General features: G+C 43.5%; 1 protein-coding gene across 3 annotated transcripts; it reads left to right on the forward strand.

Moving 5' to 3' along the window:
• The first annotated feature begins 1,684 nt into the window (after positions 1–1,684).
• TBP (TATA-box binding protein) lies at positions 1,685–20,518 on the forward strand. Of its 3 annotated transcripts, XM_066611392.1 has the most exons (9): positions 1,721–1,763; positions 7,351–7,502; positions 9,433–9,670; positions 9,847–10,172; positions 11,652–11,739; positions 13,374–13,465; positions 16,834–17,001; positions 18,537–18,631; positions 19,810–20,518. In XM_066611392.1, the coding sequence occupies exons 3-9, from the start codon at positions 9,617–9,619 to the stop codon at positions 19,887–19,889; spliced, it is 903 nt and encodes a 300-aa protein (XP_066467489.1). In that variant the 5' UTR covers positions 1,721–1,763; positions 7,351–7,502; positions 9,433–9,616; the 3' UTR covers positions 19,890–20,518. The 3 variants fall into 3 exon arrangements, with proteins under 3 accessions (XP_066467491.1, XP_066467489.1, XP_066467490.1); XM_066611394.1 differs by lacking the exon at positions 7,351–7,502 and having other exon boundaries at positions 1,685–1,763; XM_066611393.1 differs by lacking the exon at positions 1,721–1,763 and having other exon boundaries at positions 7,239–7,502.
• Positions 20,519–21,049: the final 531 nt, after the last annotated feature.

Genomic DNA, 21,049 nt, shown 5'->3' on the forward strand with positions numbered 1-21,049 from the left:
CGGCTGGGCGCGGGGCTGTCCGCGAGCCTCAGCGCGCTCGCGGGAGGGATGATGGGCTGCAGTCCTCCCCACGCTTACCTGGGAGTAAGCCTCATTGGCTGTAGTGGGACTTACTTCTGAGTAGACCTGAGAATCCTGCATAGGATTGGGCTCCAACAGGGCAAACCTTTGCACACTTACCTGGGGTAATACAGTGAGTAAACCTGCATAGGATTGCATTGTAAGGCTGCAGTCCTGTGCAGGCACTCAACTAGGAGCAAGTCTCACTATGCATGTCTACTCAGAAGTAAGTCCCATTATAGTCAATGGGGCTTGCTCCCAGGTAAGTGTGAATAAGATTACAACACCAGCGAGCTTTGCTGCCAAGGAGTCATGCCAGCTATTTTCAACCACTGTGCCATGGCACGTTGTTGTGCCATGAGTGGTCCACAGGTGTGCCACAGGAATTTGGGGGGAGGTCATTTGTTAGTAGGGCCAATAGGGGATGTGAGCCTCCACTGGCAGCAGGGTGTGCCTTGTCAATTGTCAAAAGACTGATGGTGCGCCTTGACAATTTTAATGCCTTGTCAGTGTGCCCTGAAATGAAAAAGGCTGACAATCACTGAGTCATGCATAGGCCTACACTCTATGCTGCATGGCAATAGAAGCAAGGCTGCTGCCCTTTCAGCAAGGGCATGTGTTTGGGGTTCAGCAACCCCAAATGATAAGGGTGTGATGCCCAATTAAGACAACAACACCAGAACTAGGGGCATCCACTAAAATTGAGTATCAGGAGAGTTAGAACAGACAAAAGAAAATATTGCTTTACCCGGCATGCAATTAGCCTGTGGAACTCCCTGCCACCTGATGTGGTGACGGTATCTGGCCTGGATGTCTTTAAAAGGGAGTTGGACAGATTTCTGGAGAAAAAGTCCATTACAGGTTACAAGCCTTGATGGGAATGTGCCACCTCCTGCCTTTAGAAGTAGGCTACCTCAGCATGCCAGATGCAAGGGAGGGCCCCAGGATGCAGGTCTTTTGCTGTCTTGGGTGATCCCTGAGGCATCGGTGGGCAACTGTGAGATACAGGAAGCTGGATTAGATGGGCCTTTGGCCTGACCCAGCAGGGCTGTTCTTAGAGACAGATGACTCCGAGCCCAATCCTATGCCTGTCTACTTGGAAGTAAGTCCCATTCTACTCAGTGGGGCTTACTCCCAGGTAAGTGTGGATAGGGGTGCAGCCTCAGAGCCAAGCCAATGCAGGTCTACTCAGAAGTAAGTCCCATTACAGTCAATGGAGCTTACTCCCAGGAAAGTGTGGCTAGGACTGCAGCCTCAGACCCCAAGCCAATGCAGGTCTACTCAGAAGTAAGTCCCATTCTGCTCAGTGGGGCTTACTCCCAGGTAAGTGTGCACAGTATAAGGCCTTTCTGACCGGCGGCTAAAGGACAGCGCGTGCGGGGCGACAGCAAAGATAGGGGGAAGTAGGCGTGTCTCTGCCCCGCAGGGTTCCCTGGTCTGTGCACGGGCGCCACGCTCGGGATTCCACAGCCCTGCACTGCGGGGGCGGGGCTGCGCGCGGCTCCTCTCGCGCATGCGCGCTCCGTCCCCTCCTCTCCCTTCCCGCTCTGCCGCCCTCAAGAAACTTGGCGCCCGCGGTGTCCGAAAGAGGAGTAGCGGGCGGCTCGCGTGACGTGTTAGAAGCGCGCCGGCGCCGCTGCAGAAAGAGTGAGCGGGCGGGCGAGAACGAGAGGGCAGCGCGTCGCCCGGGGGGGAGCTCTGGGGTGAGTAGCCTCTGAGGCGGGGGCGTTGCCCCCTTGCCTGCGGCCGTTGAGCAGCCGGGGGGGGGCTCTGTTGCGGGCTCCCTTCGCTGGGATGGCCCCGCGGGGAAGGGCGGGCGGGCGGGCACCGGCGCACCCGCTCCCCTGCCTCGTTCGTGGGGCTGCCGCTCCCCGCCGGCTCTGTCCGCTTCCACCCTCGCACTGCCTGTGCGGCTCCCTCGGCTGGGAGAGGCCAGCCTGACCAGGTGTGTCTCTGCGCTGAAGTAAGCCCCACGCGGCTCGCACAGGGAAGTGGAATCCTAGCCCCGCTTTCCCAGGAGTAAGCCCATTGACCGTTATGGGGCTTACTTCCGAGTAGACATGGCTAGGGCAAGGCTCTGAGGCCGCAGCCTGCAGGCGGGGGGGCGGACCACTTGGCCTGGCAGGGAGGCGGGCGAGGGGCCCCTCCCTTTGGAGCCGTTCCCGGGCGGAGGGGGGCCAAAACGGAGGGTGGGCTCACCGTGGAAGGGAGACGTGGTGCTTTGCCCTGAAGAGGCGAGAAGATGGGATGCTGGAAAGGGGGAGGGCTGTGTGGTTGGAGAAGAACCCAAGTCTGCATTGACTGCTGAGCTGGAACGTTTGAATGCCAAGCCATGCAAAACAACAGCCCGACTGCACCGTGTAGTGGAACCTCTGGCTGAGTGTGGCTCAGATTTGAGGCCTCAATTAATGTAACTTCCACTGATGACATCGTTTCCACGTTAATCACTTCAGTGGGTCCTGACAGAAATTCTAAAAAGCAAGATCTGGCGCTAAAATGTTTGAAAACCACTGGCCTAAACTGTGAGAACAAATGCTATACAATTTTGAGCATCCCCCCCCCCCCGCCTCCACTGAAATCTATGGCAACTTTGCTGTGGAGGGTCAGATTCATTGAGTGTCAACTGAGGAAGTCATTTGTCTTAGTTTTAGTGGGTCTAAGCTGGCTTAAATAAATAGTCTGTTTTTAAATGGGTTATCTTTCTGTGGACCAATATGATAACAAGGAATCATGATGTTTTAGGCCTCCATCTTAAACCTATTTAAAACTCCCATTTGGAGTCTTGCTGCTATGTGTAAAGGATATCTTGGACCAGACCTGGAAATGTGAAGCTTGCAGCTGGTACTTAAAACTTGATTTCGCTCAGACTTGTGTGGCCTATCAACCATCTTTCTTCTGTACTTTCTGCTTTCTGAAAGCTGACCGCTTTCCTTTGAATATTCTCATTAGAAGTTGAGCCAAAAAAATGACCAGCAACAGTTCCAAGACACATTACATAGTGCTTTCCCAAGAATCTTAAGGTTTATAGTTCTTTTGCTTGTACCAGCCTCTCCCATTACTTGGTTGGACCTGTTTGATAAGTTCCCATCTGATGAAAGTCTGAAAGTAGTTATACATAGTTTTTCTTTTTAGTAACTTATCACCTTGCTGTCAATAAGCCTGTTCTTGCTTGTTTTGATTCACTGTAGGTTGGCCAGTATAATCACATAATCAGCCTAGCTTGTTGCCCAGGCATGCCATGTTGGCCCACAAGCACACCTGATAATACTTTCAGTTTTGCTCTGTACACTTTGCTTTTAGATTCTATGACAGTCCTCACCCAGGGCTCCCTGGCTTTACTATAGCACCCCCCAGGCCCACTGACCCAACCTCACAAAAGCTCAGGGGCATCCATGCTCAAATTCACAGCCTGCCTATGTAAACCACCTTGAATAAAGTCAAGAGTAATCCAATGACCAGAAAGGTGGTATATAAATACCCAGTTATTATATTCTTGGGTAAAGAGGCACTCAAAGGATCCAATCTCTCTGCTTGATTGTATAGGCCAGTGGTTCCCGAAGTTTTCACTTGCGTACCTTTTGGCGGTCCAGTTCCATAAATTGTACCCCTTATATTAGCAAAATGTTTGATATAGTTGATATTTCAAATTTATGTCTTCAGCTACTGATCCATATCTGATAATACACAATTTGATTACCCCAAACTAGCAGTTGGTGGGGCTTTCACAGCCAGCTAGCTGCCTTGCCAGCCTTGCCTTTTACTGCCATTATTCAATTCTTTTTTGAGTAGCTGTAAAGGTCCTGGTTAGTACCCCTGAGAAAACATGTACTCCGTTTTGGGAATCACTGGTATAGGCTACTGTTCTTAATTTGGGTTCTTCCATTCTATGCTATGGGGGAGGGGCACACAATGAACTCAAGAGATAACAGGGCACAGTTCTTAGCCAAAATAAATCAAACACAGAATATAAAGTTCTTGGTCATAAGCACTGGCTAGCTCATATACTTACTCAAGCCAAGTGAGTACACTGCTCCTGAGGCAACAAGGCCCTCTTTCTGGTAATACTGCCCCCACCCTGGGTATGCCAGTCCCTCAGCTTCAGGGCAGCCAAGGACCTACAGGCTTCTCCCAGCTCTTGCAGACCCTGGCTCCCTCTACCCTCAGGACCCACATGTTAAGACACTGGTATGTATTTTGACAGCAAGCTGGGCAGTTAAACCAGATTAACTGAATTCCAATTCCTCACTACTCAAAATCACTCATAGGCCTGTTAAGTATATATTGGATTATTAAGAACAAGGATTTAGCTACACGTAGTCAAAAGGCATTAAGTGCTTGTGAGGCAAGACCAACACACAGCAGCCTAACACAATGAAGCTTTCTATTTCTAATTACTCCTCTCACCTGGTTATTCCAAATTTCTGTGAATAGACAGGAGGTTCAGGCTACCTATCAGGGGAGGCACTCACAATGGATTGAAGAGCATATCCAGTCCCTTTATTGAGGGGTCCTTCTTATACCTTATAACAGGGGTCTCCAAACCCCGGCCCGGGGGCCAGATACAGCCCGCAGCCAGCCTCTTTCTGGCCTGCAGCCAACCGCTTGTGTCCTGAAAGCCTCTGGCCCACTCAGCTGAACATGACCAGATCTGTGCTCTGATTGTAACTGGAGGGTGTTCTGAGGGCCAGAGAGGTTGAATGAATGAGCCCATTCATTCATTCACTCATCTAAGTTCCATCTCTATTTAAATTTTATATTTAAATTTTTTTCCAGCCCTCCACACCATGCCAGATATTTGATGCAGCCCTCTGGCCAAAAAGTTTGGAGACCCCTGCCTTAGATGATGCTGTTAGCCAACCAGAAGAGTCAGATCCAGAAACTATTCTGGAAGGCTGATGCCATCTCTGGGCTACTCATGGTCACCTGCTCTCATCCCCTCCTAGCCAGAGAACCTCAACTGCAAACAGTCTCTTAATTAGCATGCCCTTGAGCACTTAGCTATACTGAGCTTCTTATCTTGGTCCTCTTGACCACTGAGAAGCAAGATAACAAGAAAACTCCCCACCTTCCAATTAGGAAGATTCTCACCAGCTGTGAAAGGGTAGTTGCAAGCTTCAAAATGGAAGCAGACACAACCTAGATTTTTACTTGTATTTCACAGGTTCAAAGACAATATAGGTTTTTTGCATGCTGACTGTGGACTGAACATATTTTCTTTCTCAGAATCCAAAAAGAGCCTTGAACCCACAACTGGGGCCAAAGACAGACTTAGGCTGCAATCCTAAATACACTTTCCTGAGAATAAGCTCCATTGAACAAAATAGAACTTACTTCTGAGTAGACCTGGTTAGGATTGTGCCCTTATTCTTTTTCTCATCCCTCTCCTTATCTATGGAAGAAGAACTTTCAGATCACATCAGTGTGCAGGGAAGTTGTTTTGTAAGGCCTCATGCATGTGTTTTTTTGTACAAATATATTCTCTGTGTTCTATTTATCTACATTGCATGTTGTACTGGGTGAAAGTTGTATTTTGCAACAGCTATACTATTTGTGTATTAATCCAATTCTTTGAATCTGGAAGTAAAGTTGAAAGTTTCTCTATTATGTAACAGTGTAACAATCTGTGCAGCAAGAATTTTTTATTTCCTCTTCCGTGAATACTGATTATAGTATACTGCCAATGCAGTCTGTTCTCCTGGTGCTGTTCTTTTGTCAGGAAACAAACAAAATTGTACTCTTGGAAGAAGTACAAATAACTGCTTTCGTAAAACTCTCCAAGAAAAAATAGCTTAGTACAATGCACTCAATAATATAATTGATTCTGCAACCCAGGCAGGTTATTAGAGGCACTGATGCATGCAAGTTGATGGCATAAATATGATCATATAGGTCAGTGAAGCTCCTGCTCTTATAACTAGGAATGTGCTTAACCATTACCATATCTTATAGCACTGATCTGCACAAACTTATGCAGAATTTGAAGAATTAATTTCTTGTATGTCCTAAAATCTATGACCCATGCCAGTAATATCCTCTAATTCTGTTGTTATGGGAGAGAGAAAACGTGTGAAACACTATAAGCATTGATCATGTCCCTCCTTTTTCCCCCCTACAAAAAAACCTAAAAAGCCAAAAAGATTTTCCTCATATTGTCTTTTTGAGCTCTTCAGTATTCTTTTGGAGATGGGACAACAGAACTATACACTTTCATTTGCAGCTGCCTTCTCAGTTTATTATTACCTTAAATCAGGATTGAGAAATTAATCTGTTTTAATATAAAATGTAATAAATATACAAAACTGAATGAGGAAACAAAACTGGCAACATCACAGTGCCTTTATAATAAAGGCATTATGATGTTGGCAGTTTTGTTTCTTCATTATTCAGTTTTAATATAAAATGTAATAAATATACAAAATAGAACAAATTCTCAATCCTGAGTTAAGGCAATAAAAAGCAATAATAAACATTAATATGAACAGATTTCTGCTTCTAGAAATCAATGAGTGCCAAGTTCTAACACATCTTTCTGTGCTTTATCTTCTATGTCTTAGGTGCCGGTGCTATGCTCACTTACCTGGGAGTAGATCATATGTAATACTGTGGAACTTATCTGCTTAGGATTGTACTGTGGTTCTACCAATCTTGACCAGTTTTGTTGTCTTTTTCTATACACTATTCTACTGTTGCTTGCTTTACTTGTAGACATTCTTACACTTCTCAAGTTTAATGCTATGACGACTTTTGCAGGTGTCAACAATTCGCTTATTAAAGGGTAGTACTCCCTGGACTCTCCCCATTCATCAGAAAAGTTTAATGGTGTAAAATTAATCATTCTGTGAAATTTCTGGGACAATCATAGTTCTATTTTCAGTTAGTCTTAATAACCTGTAGTTTGGACTTTTGCCTTTTGAAAGGCAAATGAAAGCATTGCTGATAAATGAAGCATTGCTGCCTCACACTACAGCAATGCTTTCATCACAGTCTACCACAACCCCAAGGCACTTTTCCTGGTTAGTCATAATTAGTTTAGACCTCTTAAGTAAATGTATGAAGGATTTTTTTTTCGCCCTAGGATGCATGGTTTGGAATGATCCTTCTGGAGCTTACCACCCAGAATAATTTGGTGTCATCTGGAAGTTTGGCCACCTCAATCTTTATTCCAGATCACTTGGGAATAAATTTAATAGAGCCAGAACCAGTACCAATGCAGATCTATTGGAACCCTGCTGCTTATTTCCCTCCATTGTGAGAACAATGCATTTACTCTGCTTTATTTTCTTTAACCAGTTACTAATCCTATCCCATGACTATTAAGCTTAATCTGGAGCTTTCAGGGAGAGCCTGACAGAAGAGTGTTTTGTTTTTGAAGGCCAAATATATGATGTCTTCCTGATCAGTCCTGCCATGTGCTTGTTGAGGTTCTCAAAGAAGTTGGTGAGGTAGGACTTCCTTTGCAGAAACCATGCTTATTTGTTATGTGTCACTTGCACAATGCTCTTTTTCAAAAACGACATTTACTTTGTATAACTTCCTTAACTTTGGGCTCAGTTCTATCCAACGTTCTAGAGCCAATGCAGCCCCAAAGTAAGGAATCAAATGTTTCCTTACCTTGAGGAGGCCTCTGTGGCCCCTCCCCACTGCAGGATGCAGCACACACCCTGTTGGCAATGCTGCATAAGCACTGGAAAGTTGGATAGGATTGGGCCCTTTGCTTGCTAACCATAGCACCCACATGGTTTTTGTTCATACCTTTGTCGGTGTGCAATATCCTAGCTTAGCTTCTATTATTGTAATTTAAATAACTGTCAAGTATCCGGAAGAGGGAGACTTCCTTTGAACTTTTTTTCTTTAATCCAATCACTTTTGAGTTGTTTTCTTTTCTGAGTTACCATGGTGGACTTTCCACCAGCATATATGTCAAGAAATTTATGTCTGAAATATGTTCAGGAAAAATGCACCTGATCGTTTGATGGACATTTGGCCTGGTGAAGCCAGTAAGATTAAAACCCATTTCCTGCCACAGATGTGTCAGTGCAATAGCTTTTAAATTAGTTTAAATCAAAGTAGGTTAACTTACCTAGTTCATGATTTTTACAGTGAGAACTGTAGTTATTAGCAACTAATTGTACTCCTTGTACTATCTTTTTTGCTGAGCATAGCCAGGATGTCGTAGTGACTAGTCTAGTGTGTTAGGCTTGGAAGTTCAAATTGATTCTCAACTAATTAAACTTATTTGATGCCCTTGGGCAGATCACCCCAAAGCTCTCTTGCAGCTGCTGTTCTGAGTTTCTTGAAGGAGAGATGGAATACTGTTTCACCAAATTCCCAGTCCAAGATTTGCCTAGAGAACTTTTGCCTGCTTTAAGCTATTAGCTTCCCAACAATGGCCCTAGTTTGCACTGCTGGACCCCATCACCAGGGTAGCTCACCTGTTCCTCCAGCCACCACAGCAACACCTTGGTCCTCAGCAGGTCTTGGGCATAGCAGCCGCACACCAGTCTCCAGTAGTCTCTGTTCCAGCACTCCTCAAAAGTCCATTTGCCCATCTGTCCATTGGTCAGTCAACAGGTCCATCAGCCAGTCCATTAATCCATCAATTTAGTTCTCTCTCCTGTCTTCCTCTAAGCTTTCCTCTACTACCCACATACTTTTCCTTCCTGCAGGAGCTACTTTTAACCCTAAGGGCCTTTGTGCCTCCAAGTGGCTGCAGCTGTGCAACACACCATTGCAATCTTAAGGCCCTGGTGTTAACCCCATGCTTGCCTGCCAGAGTAAGGGGCAACTGTTGACACCACAACTTATCTCCTCGAGGGATCTTGTGCATTACCATTATGAATACCAATCTAATAGACAAAATTGCTGTATTTTACATCTTTTCAAAAAGTCAAGCTATGAATAACCTTGTAAGTTACAATATTGCTGGACTGGAGAAGAGACAAAATTCAAATGTTTTCTTATTGAAATTGCGTACTCTTTCATTCATTTTGGAAGGTTTGTTTTGAGGCTGGACATAAAGGTCTTTCCCTTTGATGTTGCAGTTACCTGTTTGTTTACAGTAGCAGTTTACATCCAAACATTCTGTCCTAGAGCCCTAAATTTGGTATTAGGCATATGCTCTTTGAAGTATGCCCAAAGCATAATTCAGTGTAGTACATTTTGTGGGGGTGCTTTAAGATGAGAGTGCAAGAGCTGTCCTGCAAACTGGCTCATCTATTTGTATGAATGACTTGAATCTCCAGCACATGTTTCTGCAGAGAACACACTTGTCAGGAGAGCATATTTTGGTCAATGAAAAATATTTAGAGAAATGCTATGTAAAAAGCATTCTTATATTATGTGGTAAGTGTTTTTTTTCTCTCTCCCTTTCAGGCTGCAATCCTTATTTTTAGGTACCTGGAAACTATGTTCTTCCAAATATGTCAAAACTGACTATGTAGCGAATGTTGGGATCCTTTAGGGAAAGAGATCTTCTTAAGGCCGATGGTGTGAAACTGCTTTTGAGGGCTGAACTTCCTGAAATATTTGACACCTGACCAGAGACATAACTTCGGTCATGGATCAGAACAACAGCTTGCCACCATATGCCCAGGGCTTAGCATCCCCTCAGGTAAAGATTGTGAAACTTTGGGACTTTTCTGGAAAACAAAGCTTTTTGGAGGAAACTCTTCATTTGTACCTAGTTTTAAAGGTTGCAAAATGCAACGGGTTAGGAACTTGCAAGTCTTTCCTCCTGTTTGTGATCTTTTATGCAGTGCCACATTCTTGTATTCTCTTTGTTTGTAGGGTGCAATGACTCCCGGCATTCCTATTTTTAGTCCAATGATGCCTTATGGCACTGGGCTTACACCCCAACCTGTTCAGAGCACCAACAGCTTATCTATTTTGGAAGAGCAGCAGAGGCAGCAGCAGCAGGCAGCAGCACAGCAGTCCACCTCACAACCAACTCAGGGAGCATCTGGGCAAACACCACAGCTTTTCCACTCACAGACAACTACCACAGCTCCTTTGCCAGGCACCACACCCCTTTACCCTTCTCCAATGACTCCTATGACCCCAATAACTCCTGCTACACCTGCTTCTGAAAGCTCTGGGATTGTACCACAACTACAGTAAGTATAAATACTCCTCTCCTTTAAACCATCCTGCGAGGCTATATCAAAAATATATTTATATGCCAAATGACTATAAGCTTCTTGTTTGTGATAGCCTTCATCCTTCCTAAACAGCTGACTATGTACTGATCTTGGCCCATAGAATATTTGTTACTTGACTTGGGTCAGATATTAGCTTAAGCAGCAAAAATGAAGTGCTCTCATTAAAATTTCTAAAGCCACTTAACCACACGCCTTCATCCGCAAACCAGCCCTAATAAGCCTTACAAAAGATGCTTGGACTTGAACAGATGGTCATTGTCAGGGAATTCCTGAATTATATGTCAACGATGGAGAATTTTTCCATGTGTTCTTGGTGACCTGCTCTGGCTCACAGATGGAAAGTTCACAATGGTGGTCTTGGTCATTCTTAGATAATATGGTGGCATTCTTTGTATGTTGAACACAACTGATAATGCACCTGTGTGTTGGGGGAATTAACTTCTGTAGCTTTAATGACAGTGCATTTCTTTTTCATTGGCTGCACTGATGCAGCAGCAGACCATGGCTTGTCATTAGACAAAGGAGAAGCAGCAAGCCTCAGACTTGTACTGCCTGCCTTCCTAGGTGAAGAGGGGAGAAGTTTCAACTTCGAGGTTGCCCTGAATGATAGATGTAGATGACTGCTGCACCTGAATGCATCCATTCTGTGCAGAATCTTGGAGTACTTCAGAGAACCTACTATAGACAAGTTTGACTATGTTAAAAGCAGCAGAAGTCACAGTTGTTGCAAATTCTGGAACTATTTTAATGTCCAGAGGACATTAATGGACATTTAATGTCCAGAGGTCATGTCTGAGGAATTCTAATTTCTCTGATGGAAAAACCGTTTTGGGAAGGAGACTACATAGGAACCAACAAATGTGTGGAACAGGCAAAATGATCTGTCATTTATATCTTTATGTACGAGGAAAACTAAACATCCAAATGTACAGGGTTCATCATTTGAAGCTTCTTAAATGAGAGGCTAGCTTAGATTTTTGTTTCAACACATTACAGGGATGTTTTAAAATGAATTCTTTTCCATGAAAAACATTTTGGCAAGAAAATAGATGCTTTTATCATTGGTATGCTTGAGACTGCCAGTGACATTTTTGCAGTGCTTTGATGTGAAAAAGCTGCTAGAAGTCAGCAGGTCTTATAAACTTAATTTTTAGTATTTTTAATAGAAATTTCCCCGACTGCTTTCTTAGTCCATCAGCTTAGTTTTGTTGGACTGTGGCTGCAAAGTTGAATCTACGTAATCATCAGAATTGGTAGTGTGCCTGTTCATGGCAATGGGTACAAAACAGCAGACCATGATTCCAGATAGAAATCTGATAAGCCAGTTGTTATACAGACATTGTCGTTTACTTGCTTTAAATGCAATGGCAAAATGGGGGAATAACTTCAAAATATGGAGGAATCTTTGCTTAACATGTCTAAATTTGTCTTTAGGAATATTGTATCTACAGTAAATCTTGGTTGCAAACTTGACCTAAAAACTATTGCCCTTCGTGCTCGAAATGCTGAATACAATCCCAAGGTAAGGACAATGGAGAATTGGACAAAACCTGTCAATATCAGCTAATGATTACTAGTACTGCCTTTGACCTTTCATGTGGCTCCAGTATGGGTCTCATTGTTTATCTTCAATTGTTCTAAGGAGGCTTACTTGTATGCCTTGTAAACAACAGTTCCAAGAAAATCAGAACTCTAGTTACCATGAGTTAGCAACTTTTAAAATAATGGTTCAACATATGGAATTGTAGCAGCAGCATTAAAAGTGTAGTGTTGCAAAACTTTGATCAGTTTGATCAACACTTTCTATACCATCATGTAAATGTTTACTATACCATGTGCTTGTGGCTGTAAAACAGGGTTTGGAGGAAACCCCCTTGGGACAAAAGTTGTTACTCTTCTATGTGTAAGATGTTACTCTTCTATCTTTGAAAGCTAAAGATAGGACAAATGAATAGAACTAATAATAGGTTATTAGTCAGCAGAGGGGATCTCAGGTAGCTTGGATAACGTAGTGCATGCCAAGTGATTTCCGTCTACTGTCCAAGCTTCTTGGTGGGCGGGGGAAGTAGTCTTCTATGTTGTATATAAATTTTTTTTTTTCTCAGAGTACAAATGACAGACAGGAGGAGAGACCTTTACTGTGGGGAATGGGGAAGGAAGGAGAACCTTACAGTAAATAGAGGAGGTGCATGAAGTGGTGAGGCATTGCAGGATGGAATGGGATCTTGTTCGTGCTTACCATTTCATTTTGAAAGGCTCATAAGGAAGAATCTAGATGTATTGGGGGGGGGGAGTTCTCAACCTCCCAAGTTGTTTGCATAGATCAGCTGCATGTCTCGGTTTGCTGTCTGGCTGCTGGAGCTCAGTTTGGAAATGTATATGCCTGCCATTTTTCTCTGGAGTTCTGCTAGAGTATTGTAGTATTCAGTTGTGAGCAGTCTGTGCACCACAGAAGACTAATTTTCTGAGGAAAACTGCTTCTTTACCATTTTGAAACTTGGGAAGAAGAGCCTGCCACATTAACCAGAAGAGTAACCAGATTAATCTGTTGCAGGAAAAAAAGCTTATAAGCACCTTGAAGACAGACAAGCCTTATGCTGACATAAATTTGTTAATTTTTAAGGTGCTACAGGACTTTGTTTCTGCTACAATTAAACTATACTACAAAACACAACAGAAGAATATACATTGTGCAGTAGTTTGTTATAGACTTAGGGTGGCATCCTAACTAGTGCTTCTACCATCAGGTGGATGGAGCAGAAGGTGTCCTTCCGATGAAGGAAGCTCTCAGGAGTGGAAGTGCATGTTAGGATGTGATGGATGCTGAATTATTTTTTATACTACCTGTGAAATACTACTGCAGTAAAACCAGTTGGGCTTGAGAATATTGCTTCTGGGTCTTAAAAAGTGGAAATGGCTGTTACCAACATGGTGCTGTGCAGCAGTGACAGAAAAAGTCTTTAAAATTGAGGTATATTATATTGTGCTATTATATTAGAATTTTTCTTCCCAAAATACCCTCATTGGCTATAAGCATTTTAAGGATTAAATAGATGAATGAAGAGTGAATTACGAGGAGGTTAATGTAATTCAAAGGTTACATGCTAGTAGCTCTTCAGATTCTAGCAGTATTAACATTTGTTGTATGCATTTCAGCGTTTTGCTGCTGTCATCATGAGAATAAGAGAGCCACGTACCACTGCTCTTATATTCAGCTCTGGAAAAATGGTGTGTACTGGAGCTAAAAGGTATGAGTCTGTAACAGATCTATGTTCATCTGTCGTACTATTCAGTTGACAATTTTATGGAACTTGGAGTTAGCCAATTATGATCTAGGTCAGGGGTGTCCAAACATTTTGGCAGGAAGGCCACATAATCCCTCTGACATTGTTTCGGGGGCCGGGAAAAATTAATTTACATTTCAAATTAGAATAAATTTACATAAATGAATTTATAAGAGATGTAACTTATATGAATGAATATAGTAGCTCAAGGCTTTTATAAAGACCTTTCACAAAGCAAGACCAGCCTTTCGTTCACTGCCACTGCTGAATCACAGACATGAAACAGCAAGTAGTGGAGGGAGCTCTCGTCCCACAGGTGAGAGGTGAGAGGTCAAACAGTCCAGGTGAGAGGTCAAACAGCTCAGGTGAGAGGTCAAACAGTCATCCTCATGCTGAGAGCAGTTACATTGGGCCAGCACAGGTTCTAGCAAGTCTCTGGAGGGCCAGAGGCTCATTGAAGACTGGGGGCTCCCTGATTGGGAGCCCCTGAGGGCTGCAAGTGGCCCCCGGGCTGGGATTTGGGCACTCCTGACCTAGGTCACTGTTTCTCACACTGTGGGTCAGGACATACTAGGTGGATCATGAGCCAATTTCAGATGTTCCCCCATTCCTTTCAGTATTTAATTTTTAGTATATTAAGATTTGATGCCACCTTGGTATGTGATTGCATTTGGGGAGATCTGTACTATTAACAGGCTACAATGCATATGCTTTTAACAATGATAGTCAGTGGGGCTTATTCCTGGGTAAGTGTGGTTAGGATTGCAGCCTAGGGTTGTCAGAATTTTTCCTGCTTGATGATGTCACTTCCGGCCGTGACACCACTTCCAGTGGGTCACGACAGATTGTTATTCTAAAAAGTGGGTCTTGGGCTAAAAAGTTTGAGAACCACTGATCTAGATGAAAAGTACATGCAATACAAGTGGTATGGAGTGAGTTAGATTCCCCCTCCAGGAGCATCTAACCCTGCACGAGGTATTTAGATGGAGGGACCTAATCAGCAGCAGTAATCTTTTATCAATCCCCATGTCTTCCAACTTGGCCCAAAGAAGCTCCCTATCCACAGAATCAAAGGCACCTTTCAAATCAAGGAAGGCTACATAAAGACGAGCCTTACATATCCTGACCTGCTTATAGGCCAAATGAGACAGGATCAGGCAGTTATCCAAAGTTGATTTGCCCCGACAGAAGCCAGATTGCTCGGGGCCTAAGATGCCTTGCGAAGTAAGCCAGAGAGTGAGTTTATTGCAAAGATATTTAGCATAGATCTTACCTAGTACAGAAAGCAAACTAACAGGCCGAAGGTTTCCTGGTATGGTAGGGTCACCCTTTTTATGAATAGGCACGACTGTTGCTGTAAGCCAGGCATTGGGTAATAGGCCAGAGCTGTCGATCATTGTAAAAAAGTGGGCAAGTAACTGGGCCCACCATTCTGGGTCACCTTTTAAAAGCTCGGGTGGTATTTCATCTGGCCCTGCGGCCTTCCCTGGCTTCAATTGCATAATTAGCTCTTTAATTTCATCAGGGGTCACAGGAGGCCAGATAGGCAGATCCACAGAGGTAAAGTCTGGGTAGGTGTCCGGGGATTTGCTCTTATCATAAAAAAGATTGTAAAGTGTTGAGCCCATGTGGACGAAGGGATAATAGCAGGGTCGTATGTTTCTGATCTACATGAACCCGCTACAACTGCCCAAAATTGTTTATTATTTTTGTGTTGAATCGCTTGATGCAGCTTGTTCCATTGAGTTAAAACAAACTTTTTCTTTTTCTCTGCCAATAAAACTCAGTTGTTTTTTGAGAATGGAGTGTTTAACTAAACAACTGGAGTGAGTGAATCTAACTCACTCCATCATCACTAACAAAGGGGTCAAACAGGGCTGTGTCTTGGCCCCCATGCTTTTCAATCTATTTCTAAATGATCTTGCCCCTTCCCTGAAGGAAGTAGATGGCCATTGTCCAAAGCTTGGCGCAAGCCAAGTGCCGCTACTTCTGTACGCGGATGATGCAGTACTGATATCTCGTACTAGGATTGGCCTGAAACATCTGCTCAGTCGTGCCACAGAGTATTTTTTGACCAACAAATTGCAGATCAATTATGCTAAATCTAAGATAATGATATTTGCTAACAGATGGAAAGCTTTTAAGTGGTCTTGTAATGGCAACAAAATGGAACAGGTTAAGCATTTCAAGTACCTGGGTATCAACTTCCATTACAGACTCACTTGGGCTTTTCATCGCAAGGCAGTGCAGAACGCATCCAAACTAGCTTCCTCAGCCATTTACCGTTTCTTTTTCACCTGCGGCAATGGTTATGTTCCGGCCGCTCTGGAGGCGTTTAAGGGAAAGGTTCTTTCCCAGGTTCTTTATGGCTCTCCTGTCTGGTATAAGGTTATTAACCAACCACTAGAACGCATCCAAGCCTCCTTTTTACAGAAGATTTTGGACTTACCCAGGTGCATTCCCTACTCGGTCCTGTGTCTCGAGGTGGGGTTAATTCGACTAAGGACTACTGTATGGTTAAGACTTCTGAAATTTTGGTTTAGGATTTTATTTAACCCCACCTCTTCTGATCTAATGCAACAATTATTATCGGATCCAGTCCTGCCTATAGAGATCACTGATCTTCTAACTAAAATTAAGTCAATAGGGCTAGACACTGCAGAGTTAGGTATGATTGGTTGTGATGCAGCTTACAGAATTGTCAAAGGAAGAATTCTGGATATCGAACAACAAGAGGTGTTTAGTGCCGCCAGAATCACATGTTCTCCACTCCATCTTCATATTCCAGTCAGTTTTGGGAAACCGGCCTCCTTCTTTTACCACCTGGTGTGCCCACAGGCCCGGAGAGCTTTCACACTGGCATGGTGTAACGCTCTTCCATCAGCCTTGTTAACGGGCAGGTTCAGCGGTATCCCCTACTTAGAGAGGAAATGCAAGTGTGGTAGGGATTGTGTTGAGACTTCAATGCATACCTTTTTTTACTGCCCGCTACATGATGTGTCACGCAAGAAATTTCTAGGTCCATTGCTAGCTAGGATGCAGGGCTGGGAGGATTCAACCATGCTTCAGTCTCTCCTTTCCACTCCTGATCCTGAGACTCTGGATAATGTTGCTTCCTTTTTATCTGGGGTAATAGCCAGGCAGAGCCCTGGGACTGGGCAGTGACTGATGTTTATGCTTATGTTGTGTTGTGTTGTCTTTGTATATTCCTGATCTGTTCTGTTTTCTCTGTATTTTATGCCAATAAAGGTCTTACTGAACTGAACAAGTGGTATGTACAACCTCGTAATGTTATTAACTTTGTGAAATTTTGACTTTTTTCCCCTTCCCAGTGAGGAACAGTCCAGATTGGCTGCTAGGAAATATGCCAGAGTTGTGCAGAAGTTGGGTTTTCCAGCCAAATTCTTGGATTTCAAGATTCAGAATATGGTGGGAAGCTGTGATGTAAAATTTCCAATCAGACTTGAGGGATTGGTACTTACACATCAACAGTTTAGCAGGTAAAGAAATGGCTCCGACTTGGTACAAAATCATGAAGAATGACATTACTCCGCTGATTCTCTTACAGCACAAACCTATTCTTATCTACTCAGAAGTCCCATTTTGTTCAGTGGACTACTCCTAGGAAAATGTTGGTCTTTTTTGCCCATATTAATTTGATTTTAACCTGTCTAATCTACCTAATCAATGCCTTAAATCTTCTACAGTATCAAACTCAGTGCTTGCAAAGGATAAGTAACCAGTGATACTATCATGATATAAATAAGGGCAATCTGTATCAGAGCTTGATAGGAAAGCAAATAATTGTATATTTGACCCTGCACTCAAATTATGACTCTTTCCATTTGCTTTGTAGGAAATTAGTCATATCTCTTCTACAGTGCTGCCTTTGTCCCAAGTGAGAGGGGTGGCAGCTCAGGGGCAAGCCTTCTTTGTGGTGGTGCCACAGCTGTGGACTGCCTTCCTGGGGGAACTGAGAACTGTTCCCTTGCTTAAGGGTTTTTGTTGAGGGCTCAAAACATACCTGTTTCATCTGGCATTTGGCTGCTGAGCCGATATTTGCCCTTTGTGTCCCTGTCATACTGTTGTGACTTGACTACCTCCCTAGATGTATGTGTTCCCCACTGGCTCAATGAGTTTTTTCTTTTTCTCTTAAACTTTGCTGTTTTGATATTTGTTTTTTACCATGTAATGTTAAAATTAATGTTCTACTGCCTTGTTTGATGTTAATATTTGTTGTGATACTCTGTACTCCACTATAAAGCTTTGTAAGCTGCTTTGGGCATTTGCTTCGGCATGGGAAAGGCAGGGTATAGATTTCTATACATATACGTACATAAAAAATAAATAATAAAAAATAGCTATATCTCATAGGGTAAAATAAGGAGTAAGTTTTGTATACTATTTTGTGCAATTATAAGTACAAATGATTCAGTAGCCCAAGAAATTAACTGCCCAATCCTATCCCCACTTACTTGGGAGTAAACCTCATTGACTCTAATGGGACTTACTTCTGAGTAGGCAGGCATAGGATTGGGCCGTAAATCTGTAATTCACGATAGTTCAATATGGATAGAAGAAAAAATACTTAGGGCCAAATCCTATCCAACTTTACAGTTCTGATGCAGCTGTGCCAATGGGGCATGCACTGCGTCCTGTATGGGGGGGGGGCAGTCACAGAGGCCTCCTTAAGGTAGGGGAATGTTTGTTCCCTTACCTTGCGGCTACATTGCAGCTGCATCACCACAGTAAAGTTGGATACAATTGGGCACTCAAATAACTATGCTCTCTGTCGCTTGAGAAGGAGAGCACCCTGCAGATCTGTGTTTGGCTTTGGAAAATCTATTTTCATAAATGAGTAACACAGTTTAGAACTAATTCTTCTTGTTCTTCTGCCTACCCTATTCCACCTGTACAGCTGGTGACAGGACATAGCTTGTTTCAGTGTAGAAACAAACATCTTGAACTTGGATCAACACACACTACCTTTAGTTTCATATTTTGCTGCTCCATAACTGTTGTTCTTCATTTTCAGTTATGAGCCAGAGTTATTTCCTGGTCTAATTTACAGAATGATCAAGCCAAGAATTGTCCTGCTCATATTTGTTTCTGGGAAGGTTGTTTTAACTGGTAAGTCATTACGAGTTACACACTGACTGTACTTAAAATTGTGGTATTGAAGGAGCATTCCACAGAAAATCTAAATTGTGTGTTAGCTTAGAGCCCAATCCTGTGCTCGGCGACACGGAGCCGTGCCGCTGGGCAGTCACAAATGTGCCATAAGGCACGTTCACAGGGCTCACCGCCGGGCTCCCACCTGTGCTAGCCCAGCACCACCTTCCACAGCTCTGCGGTCTCCTGGACCTCCGACCAGCGACATAGTAGGTGGAGGTGGAGAGGAGACATTCCAGGGAGGGGGGAGGCCGGCGGGGGGCGGAGAGAAGGCAGGGGGAGGCATGCCGGTGGGAAAGAGGGAGGAGGATAGGCAGAGCTCTGCTCCACAGGATCCAAGGCGTTCGAGGAGGGCTCTGCGCCGTACAAGAACCTTTTCCTTACTTGGCGGTAAAGTGAGTAGCCCCATTGCAGGGCTGCTTGCCTTACTCGGGGGAAGGGGACGAACATCCCCTTCTCCCAAGGCGCCTCCCGTGGTAGCGCAGGAGGCACTGGGTTCGGCGGCAGCCCTCCTCGGTGCCGCCAAGCCTGGGCGCCCCGGGCAGCTCAGGATTGGGCTGCCTTCATGTAGTGCATGGTGGCCAGATAATGGACTTCGGGTATATTCCTTGGTATCCAACAGCTTAATTGTAGTAGTAAGAGAACATGATGTCTGCTCTCCACTATTAATAAACCACATGGGCTGTACAAACAAGGTACAGGCATGCAGAGATTCCATTTGAGAACCCACTGCAGATAGCTGAATCCACAGATATCCGGGAAACCCCCCCCCCCACAACTCCGGAGGCTTTTCTGAGCCCTGGAGAGACCACATGTGTCCACCTGCAGCCTCTGTGGGCCTCTCAATGGCCCTTTAGGCCAAAAATGTCACTTTGGGGTTTTTTTTTGGGGGGGGGGGCCTAAAGGGCCGCTCTGAGACCTGCAGAGGCTGCAGGCAAATGCCCGCCGCCTCTCTGGGGCTCAGAAGTCCCTCTAGAGGCAAGGAGAGCAGATACTCCCCCCCATATACTCCCCCCCATATTGCCCTGTAATGGGGAAAAAAACCATTCAATGAGGATTACAAGCATCATTACTTCTGCAATATAATGCATGCATTTTCTTAAACATTTTGATATACTAGTTATATTTCCTTCCAGGTGCAAAAGTCCGAGGGGAAATTTATGAAGCATTTGAAAATATATATCCTATTTTAAAAGGATTTAGAAAGACAACGTAACAGTTTCCTGTGCTTATCCAAGAAATTGCGGCACATTTTCAAAAGGTATTTCTGATGGCACATTTTCAAAAGGAGAGAGACTTACAGACTGCGACAACAGGACTTGGAGTATTTTCCCAGTTAGTGCCTGTTTCCCTGGACGGGAAGGGTAGTGCTCTCTGTGTATTATTTTTGTCCTGAGCTACTGTAAGTTGCTTCAATGGACTCTCCTTGGAGAAGCATTGAGTTTTTATTTATATTTTAGCTTTAAACAGTTTCATGTCTAATCTTTATTTGTAAACTTTATGCTGGCAAATTGATTTAAGATGAGCGAAACTATGTTGCCCAATACTTAAAACACCTTGGATTCCAGTATTACATTCTTTCAACCAGGAATTTTATAACTAAGAATTTTAAATTCTGTTTTTAGACCTACTTTGTGCCAGACACATTCCCTATTTCCAGTGTTCAGCAGGACAGAATCAATTTGCTAATGAAAGCAGATGGCTGTATATATTCCTTCTTTTGAGAGTCTTGAGTGTATAATCTGTTTATAAGACTTAAGAAAAATTTTTAATAGTAAAACATGACTGACTTATTCTGCTGTTTAATGTGCTAAATGCATGCTTGTAGAATGCTTAAATGTATTGAATTGGTTTTTATAAGATTTTTTCTTAACAATTCAGTATTAAAGCAAATGTGTTTTACCACTTTAAAATTGCTTGTTTAATAGTGACTTTGCAGTTTATATACAATACATTAACAGTAAGCCTCAGTTCATGCAGGTGCCAGAATTGCTACTTGCTTTTTAGGGTGAGAGTAGTTCCTCCAGAGAGCTAATGAAAACAGGGCATTACATGTAAGCACCTGATTCACACGAGTTATCTGCAAGTTGTTCACACTAGTTAGAGGGAAAACTTATTCTTCCTCTGCAAAATGAGGCTGTGGAGAACATATGAGCTGGGGCTGTGATTCTCAAATGTATGCTTGATATAGAGAAGAATGCTGGAATAGCTGCAGCAGCTTTGACCTATTCAGCAGCATACAAAGTCATTCCTCTTCTGCGAATCCTAACCTGAGTTAACACTTGGCTTTGCCTTCATTTCTCTTCTTCCCCTCCTAGGTGAATTTTATTCATATCAGTTCTTCTGTCATAGCTTGCAAACTTTGACCTTTTGGAA

Source organism: Tiliqua scincoides, chromosome 1 (genome assembly GCF_035046505.1).
Source record: "Tiliqua scincoides isolate rTilSci1 chromosome 1, rTilSci1.hap2, whole genome shotgun sequence".
NCBI classification, from domain to species: domain Eukaryota; kingdom Metazoa; phylum Chordata; class Lepidosauria; order Squamata; family Scincidae; genus Tiliqua; species Tiliqua scincoides.

What these genes read in the sequence shown, in the direction of transcription:
- TBP (XM_066611394.1), top strand. Translation starts at nt 9,617, where the DNA reads ATGGATCAGAACAACAGCTTGCCACCATATGCCCAGGGCTTAGCATCC. An exon ending in GTGTGTACTGGAGCTAAAAG is followed by an intron (nt 13,466 to 16,833) that starts GTATGAGTCTGT and finishes TCCCCTTCCCAG; the next exon opens with TGAGGAACAGTCCAGATTGG. An exon ending in TGGGAAGGTTGTTTTAACTG is followed by an intron (nt 18,632 to 19,809) that starts GTAAGTCATTAC and finishes ATTTCCTTCCAG; the next exon opens with GTGCAAAAGTCCGAGGGGAA.